This window comes from Nerophis ophidion, linkage group LG06 (assembly GCF_033978795.1).
Source record: "Nerophis ophidion isolate RoL-2023_Sa linkage group LG06, RoL_Noph_v1.0, whole genome shotgun sequence".
Lineage (NCBI taxonomy): Eukaryota > Metazoa > Chordata > Actinopteri > Syngnathiformes > Syngnathidae > Nerophis > Nerophis ophidion.
The window spans coordinates 7,098,238-7,107,522 of NC_084616.1; the positions used below are offsets into that span (position 1 = coordinate 7,098,238).

Sequence of the window (9,285 nt, forward strand, 5' to 3'; positions counted from 1 at the left end):
TTTACTACTTACGTATAAAATACTACACGGTCTAGCTCCATCCTATCTTGCCGATTGTATTGTACCATATGTCCCGGCAAGAAATCTGCGTTCGAAGGACTCCGGCTTATTAGTGATTCCTAGAGCCCAAAAAAAGTCTGCGGGCTATAGAGCGTTTTCCGTTCGGGCTCCAGTACTCTGGAATGCCCTCCCGGTAACAGTTCGAGATGCTACCTCAGTAGAAGCATTTAAGTCTCACCTTAAAACTCATCTGTATACTCTAGCCTTTAAATAGACCTCCTTTTTAGACCAGTTGATCTGCCGCTTCTTTTCTTTCTCCTATGTCCCCCCCTCCCTTGTGGAGGGGGTCCGGTCCGATGACCATGGATGAAGTACTGGCTGTCCAGAGTCGAGACCCAGGATGGACCGCTCGCCTGTGTATCGATTGGGGACATCTCTACACTGCTGATCCGCCTCCGCTTGAGATGGTCTCCTGTGGACGGGACTCTCGCTGCTGTCTTGGATCCGCTTTGGACTGAACTCTGGCGGCTGTGTTGGAGCCACTATGGATTGAACTTTCACAGTATCATGTTAGACCCGCTCGACATCCATTGCTTTCGGTCCCCTAGAGGGCGGGGCGGTTGCCCACATCTGAGGTCCTCTCCAAGGTTTCTCATAGTCAGCATTGTCACTGGCGTCCCACTGGATGTGAATTCTCCCTGCCCACTGGGTGTGAGTTTTCCTTGCCCTTTTGTGGGTTCTTCCGAGGATGTTGTAGTCGTAATGATTTGTGCAGTCCTTTGAGACATTTGTGATTTGGGGCTATATAAATAAACATTGATTGATTGATTGAACAACCATTGTTCTGGAGAAAAGTCAAGCCAGAAAACCCTGCAGTCTATTCCACCATAGGCACCCATCTACATTTCTGCCAGTGGGTGTTCGGACGGGCCGTAAATCTGACGCTACTTCTCTGAGGCTATGTCTACACCAGGGGTGCCCATTACGTCGATCGCGATCGACTGGTCGATCTCGGAGGGTGTGTCAGTCGATCTCAAGCCAGGCATTAAAAAATAGACATAAAAATGAGCAATCATCAATCATACCAAGACTTCACTTTCGTCAGTTGTTTGACATTCTCGGCACCCGAGGATCTTGTGAGATGACGCTGGGTGCTGCGAGCTCATATTTAAGAAAAAAAATCACTAACAGGGCGGACGCAGAGAAACACATTTTATTTCTAGAGACTCCGTACCTACTGTCAAAACTCTAAAGACCGACTGCACAGTTCCTGTCTTCACCATAAAAGACCTGTTTCATCCTGCCTGTGCTAACAAAATAAGAGTCTCAGAAAGCTAGCAAGCTACGGAGTTTGATTCCAATGTATTTCTCCCCCGGCCCTCAGCGACCGCTTTCTCACTTGCTTGCCCATCCGCACACTCACTGACGTCACTCACCTGCTGCCAGACATTAAAGGGCCACACACATATGCTACTCTCATAACAAAGTGTTTAAAAAGGAGTATGCAAGTTGGACAAATGAGATGCCAAATCCAACCACTTTCATGTGGTATTGGACGGAAAGGAGGACTTTTTTTTTTCCTCCATTCGAAAATGCGGACGTTATCAGCACCACTGTCTGATTCCAATCAATGCAAGTCATCAGAATCAGGTAATACACCAACTTATATTCTTGTCTTCATGAAAGAAAGGAATCTATGTGTGTTAAACATGCTTGTATTATCATTAAACACATTTAACTTGTTAACAAAAATGTCTCTTTCATAAATAAATAAATATAAATTATAAATAGGAATGAGGTAGATCCCCTCGAGTTGGTCAATTGAAAAGTAGCTCGCCTGCAGAAAAAGTGTGAGCGCCCCTGCCTTAAACGAATCATTCAATCAATCAATCAATGTTTACTTATATAGCCCTAAATCACTAGTGTCTCAAAGGGCTGCACAAACCACCACGACATCCTCGGTAGGCCCACATAAGGGCAAGGAAAACTCACACCCAGTGGGACGTCGGTGACAATGATGACTATGAGAACCTTGGAGAGGAGGAAAGCAATGGATGTGGAGCGGGTCTAACATAATACTGTGAAAGTTCAATCCATAATGGATCCAACACAGTCGCAAGAGTCCAGTCCAAAGCGGATCCAACACAGCAGCGAGAGTCCCGTTCACAGCGGAGCCAGCAGGAAACCATCCCAAGCGGAGGCGGATCAGCAGCGCAGAGATGTCCCCAGCCGATACACAGGCGAGCAGTACATGGCCACCGGATCGGACCGGACCCCCTCCACAAGGGAGAGTGGGACATAGGAGAAAAAGAAAAGAAGCGGCAGATCAACTGGTCGAAAAGGAGTCTATTTAAAGGCTAGAGTATACAAATGAGTTTTAAGGTGCGACTTAAATGCTTCTACTGAGGTAGCATCTCGAACTTTTACTGGGAGGGCATTCCAGAGTACTGGAGCCCGAAATGAAAATGCTCTATAGCCCGCAGACTTTTTTTGGGCTTTGGGAATCACTAATAAGCCGGAGTCCTTTGAACGCAGATTTCTTGCCGGGACATATGGTACAATACAATCAGCAAGATAGGATGGAGCTAGACCGTGTAGTATTTTATACGTAAGTAGTAAAACCTTAAAGTCACATCTTAAGTGCACAGGAAGCCAGTGCAGGTGAGCCAGTATAGGTATATATGTATGTATATAAAGGTATATACAGTATAGGTATATATGTATGTATATATGTATATAAAGGTATATACAGTATAGGTATATATGTATATATATATGTATATAAAGGTATATACAGTACAGGCGTAATGTGATCAAACTTTCTTGTTCTTGTCAAAAGTCTAGCAGCCGCATTTTGTACCAACTGTAATCTTTTAATGCTAGACATGGGGAGACCTGAAAATAATACGTTACAGTAATCGAGACGAGGCGTAACAAACGCATGGATAATGATCTCGGCGTCTTTAGTGGACAAAATGGAGCGAATTTTAGCGATATTACGGAGATGAAAGAAGGCTGTTTTAGTAACGCTTTTAATGTGTGACTCAAAGGAGAGAGTTGGGTCGAAGATAAAACCCAGATTTTTTTACCGAGTCACCTTGTTTTATTATTTGGTTGTCAAATGTTAAAGTTGTATTATTAAATAGAGGTCGGTGTCTAGCAGGACCGATAATCAGCATTTCCGTTTTTTGGGGCGTTAAGTTGCAAAAAGTTAGCGGACATCCATTGTTTAATTTCATTAAGACACGCTTCCAAATACAACCGGACACGGCTTTGTCCACACAATAAAACACAATCAAGCAGATCAAGTTTTTCCATTACTCTGCTCCTTTAAAGTACGACCCCTGTTTTTTTTGTTTTTTTTAAATGGCCGCCGTAAACCCAGATGTTTGTTTTTCAAATACAGTATCTGGTGGCAGGGTCTATTTTTTCTCATTTTCAAAGAGGGATATTTTGTGTTGGGGATGTAGCGTTTCTTCGCCGGACAACATCGGCGAGGTTACGCGAATGTCATGTGGGAGAATAATAATAATAATAATAATAATAATAATAATAAAACGAAGGGACCCTGAGAACTGTTGCTGCTCGGCTTGTAATCAGTCCCTCGTCGAGGAAGTGAATCAAGTGGAAATGTTTTCAGAGAGAATCTGCCAGTGACTCACTTTGGAACCGAGTTGAAATCCAGCTGGTTCAAAACAAAAACGGGCAGAGGTTCAGTCTAATTAGTTTAATTGTTTGGGTGTGAACTCGGCCATGACTGCATCAGCCAATTAAAAGTGGGAACACAAAGAAATACCTTTCAGGTTTAGACCGACGTTTCCTGTAATGAGCGTGTTCTAAAAGTGCTTCTTATCACACAATGTTCTGTCCATGTGGAATAAAGCCAGCAAGGACTTCAGAGCCACTTCTCTCTGAAAGTGCCGGCCTCAAGGGGTCCGTGTCTGAATGGTCTCGACACCTGTCCAGGTCTTGTCTCCCGACTGACCAAAGCACCATTTTTACTTCGTTATTCCTTCGGTCGGCGGTCAACCAAACAAACGGTCAGAAATTGACGATGTTGCAGACCCAAAGACTTTAGGCTGAAGTTGAGCTCCTTATTTGTCCTAAGCCTGTAAACCAGGTGTGTCCAAAGTCCGGCCCGCGTGTCATTTTTAAGCACATTCTAAAAATAAAAAAACATAAAAAGTGGTATAAAAGGAGTAAACAGGTGAAATGTGACGAGAAAATGTTACAATGTTTACTCTAATAACCCGAAGCTGCCATGCAGGCTGTTATTTTCTTCCAAGAAAATAAAAATCCATCCATCCATTTTCTACCGCTTATTCCATTTTGGGGTCGCGGGGGGGTGCTGGCGCCTATCTCAGCTACAATCGGGCGGAAGGCGGGGTACACCCTGGACAAGTCGCCACCTCATCGCAGGGCCAACACAGATAGACAGACAACATTCACACACTAGGGCCAATTTAGTGTTGCCAATCAACCTATCCCCTCTTTGGAAGTGGGAGGAAGCCGGAGTACCCGGAGGGAACCCACGCATTCACGGGGAGAACATGCAAACTCCACACAGAATTGAACCCAGGACTGCAGGACCTTCGTATTGTGAGGCAGACGCACTAACCCCTCTGCCACCGTGAAGCCCGGCACCTATCCAATACACAGTAAAAAAAATACACAGTTGTTTTACTAACTGTACTGTGCTTGCTGGTTACTAAAAAAAAACCAACAACAACACTTACCTTTCACTATTTGAGTAACCTTTGTTCTGCCATTTGCATACTGGCGAGAGTCACTTGCCGACAGGTGTGCAACACCACGTAAATCGTTGGCCAATCAAAAAGCAACCCCATAACGCTATAGCCAACATTCACCAGGAGATGGCACCAGACAACATAGATCACTCTAACTTCCTCGTTCTGCTGCTTCGTCTTCTTGTGTGTGCAGTTTTTTATTCAAATCCTTAGATGTTGTAACGTGATTGGGCAGGCAAGCTGTTTATATAACAGGAAAGCGGACGTGAAAACAGGCTGTCCCCTACTCAGGTCCGCATGGAGCTGGAGGGGGCTTTGAGATATTTTTTGGGGGAAAATGTTGCATTTTCCCAAAAAAAGGGCCTAATAAGAACAAACAAAAAACATAAACAACAATAATAGTTATAATTGACGAATGGATCTGAAGTTGATCTCAAGATGATTGTGTTTAAAGTAAACAATAAAAAAAAAAGTGTTTTATTTTTAACGAGTAGGACCCTTTTGGATCCCCAATAATTTTAGTGCGATTTTATTTATTTTTTTGTGTCATTGCTAAAAAAAAAAGGGGGATAGGTTGATTGGCAACACTAAAATAATCCCTAGTGTGTGAATGTGAGTGTGAATGTTGTCTATCTGCGTTGGCCCTGCGATGAGGTGGCGACTTGTCCAGGGTGTACCCCGCCTTCCGCCCGATTGTAGCTGAGATAGGCGCCAGCGCCCCCCGGGACTCCAAAAGGGAACAAGCGGTAGAAAATGGATGGATGGATGGATACTCTAGCCTTTAAATAGACTCCCTTTTTAGACCGGTTGATCTGCCGTTTCTTTTCTTTTTCTCCTATGTCCCCCCCCCCCCTCCCTTGTGGAGGGGGTCCGGTCCGATCCGGTGGCCATGTACTGCTTGCCTGTGTATCGGCTGGGGACATCCCGCCTCCGCTTGGGATGGTTTCCTGCTGGCTCCGCTGTGAGCGGGACTCTCGCTGCTGTGTTGGATCCGCTTTGGACTGGACTCTCGCGACTGTGTTGGATCCATTATGGATTGAACTTTCACAGTATCATGTTAGACCCGCTCCACATCCATTGCTTCCGTCCTCTCCAAGGTTCTCATAGTCATCATTGTCACCGACGTCCCACTGGGTGTGAGTTTTTCCTTGCCCTTATGTGGGCCTACCGAGGATGTCGTAGTGGTTTGTGCAGCCCTTTGAGACACTAGTGATTTATGGCTATATAAGTAAACATTGATTGATTGATTGATTGGTAGAAGTTGGGGACTTGTTGTGTCCTTGAGCAAGACGCTTCACCCTTGCTCCTGATGGGTGCTGGTTAGCGCCTTGCATGGCAGCTCCCTCCATCAGTGTGTGAATGTGTGTGTGAATGGGTGAATGTGGAAACGGGGTCCAAACGCTTTGAGTACCTTGAAGGTAGAAAAGCGCTTTACATGGTGAACGAGATGGCTTGTGTCAAAATAAATGATTCCTAGAGCCCAAAAAAAGTCTGCGGGCTATAGAGCGTTTTCTGTTCGGGCTCCAGTACTCCGGAATGCCCTCCCGGTAACAGTTCGAGATGCCACCTCAGTAGAAGCATTTAAGTCTCACCTTAAAACTCATTTGTATACTCTAGCCTTTAAATAGACTCCCTTTTTAGACCAGTTGATCTGCCATTTCTTTTCTTTTTCTCCTATGTCCCACTCTCCCTTGTGGAGGGGGTCCGGTCCGATCCGGTGGCCATGTACTGCTTGCCTGTGTATCGGCTGGGGACATCCCGCCTCCGCTTGGGATGGTTTCCTGCTGGCTCCGCTGTGAGCGGGACTCTCGCTGCTGTGTTGGATCCGCTTTGGACTGGACTCTCGCGACTGTGTTGGATCCATTATGGATTGAACTTTCACAGTATCTTGTTAGACCCGCTCGACATCCATTGCTTTCCTCCTCTCCAAGGTTCTCATAGTCATCATTGTCACCGACGTCCCATTGGGTGTGAGTTTTCCTTGCCCTTATGTGGGCCTACCGAGGATGTCGTGGTGGTTTGTGCAGCCCTTTGAGACACTAGTGATTTAGGGCTATATAAGTAAACATTGATTGATTGATTGATTGATTGATTGGTAGAAGTTGGGGACTTGTTGTGTCCTTGAGCAAGACACTTCACCCTTGCCCCTGATGGGTGCTGGTTAGCGCCTTGCATGGCAGCTCCCTCCATCAGTGTGTGAATGTGTGTGTGAATGGGTGAATGTGGAAACGGGGTCAAAACGCTTTGAGTACCTTGAAGGTAGAAAAGGGCTCTACATGGCGAACGAGATGGGTTGTGTCAAAATAAATGATTCCTAGAGCCCAAAAAAAGTCTGCGGGCTATAGAGCGTTTTCTGTTCGGGCTCCAGTACTCTGGAATGCCCTCCCGGTAACAGTTCGAGATGCCACCTCAGTAGAAGCATTTAAGTCTCACCTTAAAACTCATTTGTATACTCTAGCCTTTAAATAGACTCCCTTTTTAGACCAGTTGATCTGCCATTTCTTTTCTTTTTCTCCTATGTCCCACTCTCCCTTGTGGAGGGGGTCCGGTCCGATCCGGTGGCCATGTACTGCTTGCCTGTGTATCGGCTGGGGACATCCCGCCTCCGCTTGGGATGGTTTCCTGCTGGCTCCGCTGTGAGCGGGACTCTCGCTGCTGTGTTGGATCCGCTTTGGACTGGACTCTCGCGACTGTGTTGGATCCGTTATGGATTGAACTTTCACAGTATCTTGTTAGACCCGCTCAAGGTTCTCATAGTCATCATTGTCACCGACGTCCCACTGGGTGTGAGTTTTTCCTTGCCCTTATGTGGGCCTACCGAGGATGTCGTAGTGGTTTGTGCAGCCCTTTGAGACACTAGTGATTTAGGGCTATATAAGTAAACATTGATTGATTGATTGATAAGTTTTTCAGCTTGTTTGAATCCATTGACGGCAGGAAAATAAGGCATTGAAGTGAGAAGGTGTGTCCGGAGGTTTGTTGTATGCGGCAGAACTCGTCCCGGATTCCCACCCCGAGCCAACGGGAGTGTACGCATGCCACATTCCAGGACTGCGTCACTCGAGCGTATAAGAGGAGGGCTCCTTGTTGCCGTCTTCACCACCGCCGAACATCAGCTGCAAAAAGGTACGTTGACGCCACTTCACGTCCTCCCTTTCCCGGCAGACTTCTAACCCCCGTCTGGTTGCTCAGATGGCTTCTGCGCTCCAAGTTGTCTTCCTCCTCTGCGGGATCAGCGGACTGCTGGCTGTCGCCGTAAGTCCAACGTCGGACATCGTCCTTCTTCTACTGCCCTCTTCTTATGTCTCACTCTTTCTTGTCCACTTTGCAGTCGGCTGATGATAAAAAAGGTAAGGTAGCCACGTGCTTTTCCTTGTTTGGACTTGAATAAGAAATGTCCTTGCAGAGTGCGGATGCCCTAAGGAATTCATTCGGTTCCAGTCATACTGCTACAAATACATACCGCTGATGAAGGACTTCACACAAGCAGAGGTATGGAAAGCCTCCGTGTTCATCGAGCACTGCGGTTCAAGAAATACCAAACTTCCATTTGTCCGTTAGGAGATCTGCCAGCAGCTGCACGGCAATCTGGTGTCCATCGAAGGCCCCGTGGAAAACGCGGTGGTTTTACAACTGATTCGCGACAACAACGACGGTGCCGTCATCGACACCTGGATTGGAGCCCATGATGTTTTAGAGGTAAGACAACTCGGGAATATCCCAGCAAACTTCTACCAAGTCCGTTCAGGACTAAGTCCTCCAAATGTGACTTTGACAGGCTGGCACCTATTTGTGGACCGACGGGGCGATTTTCGATTTCAGTGGCTTTGATGGCGCTCTTCCCAATAGTGGCCTCTGTGTGGAGATCGACAACGGTATTGTGTCCTTTTAGCAGAAACCTGGGCATTCTCTGGGCGCACTGACTCCGTTCTTGTGTCTTGCAGACATGTTCTGGAACGACGACGACTGCACCGACTTCAATTCGTTTATTTGCGAGAGAGATGTGTGCATTTAGTCGGCCAGGTCGCCGTCATATCTTCCCTGACAACGTCTGTGCGTCCTCGCCATGACGTGAAGATATGACCTTCTTTGTCCTCTGGGTGGCTGCTGGCCGCTGTCAATCAATCTTACTGGAACCTCCAAATCTATCTCTTTTAATAAAGGAAGGAAACTATCCAAGCATGGAATACTTGTGAGTGTTTTTGTCCTAACTACACCTGCTGTCAATCAATCTTATTGGAACCTCCAAATCTATCTCTTTAAATAAAGGAAGGAAACTATCCAAGCATGGAATACTTGTGAGTGTTTTTGTCCTAACTACACCTGCTGATAATCAATCTTATTGGAACCTCCAAATCTATCTCTTTTAATAAAGGAAGGAAACTATCCAAGCATGGAATACTTGTGAGTGTTTTTGTCCTAACTACACCTGCTGTCAATCAATCTTATTGGAACCTCCAAATCTATCTCTTTAAATAAAGGAAGGAAACTATCCAAGCATGGAATACTTGTGAGTGTTTTTGTCCTAACTACACCT

At 46.0% G+C, this 9,285-nt stretch overlaps 1 protein-coding gene across 1 annotated transcript; it reads left to right on the forward strand.

The window, feature by feature from the left end:
- The first annotated feature begins 7,790 nt into the window (after nt 1-7,790).
- LOC133554127 (low affinity immunoglobulin epsilon Fc receptor-like) lies at nt 7,791-8,935 on the forward strand. The gene is made up of 7 exons (XM_061902538.1): nt 7,791-7,874; nt 7,941-8,003; nt 8,080-8,098; nt 8,155-8,240; nt 8,310-8,447; nt 8,527-8,623; nt 8,693-8,935. Exons 2-7 carry the CDS (start codon nt 7,941-7,943, stop codon nt 8,761-8,763), a joined length of 474 nt encoding a protein of 157 aa, XP_061758522.1. The 5' UTR covers nt 7,791-7,874; the 3' UTR covers nt 8,764-8,935.
- The last annotated feature ends 350 nt before the right edge of the window (nt 8,936-9,285 follow it).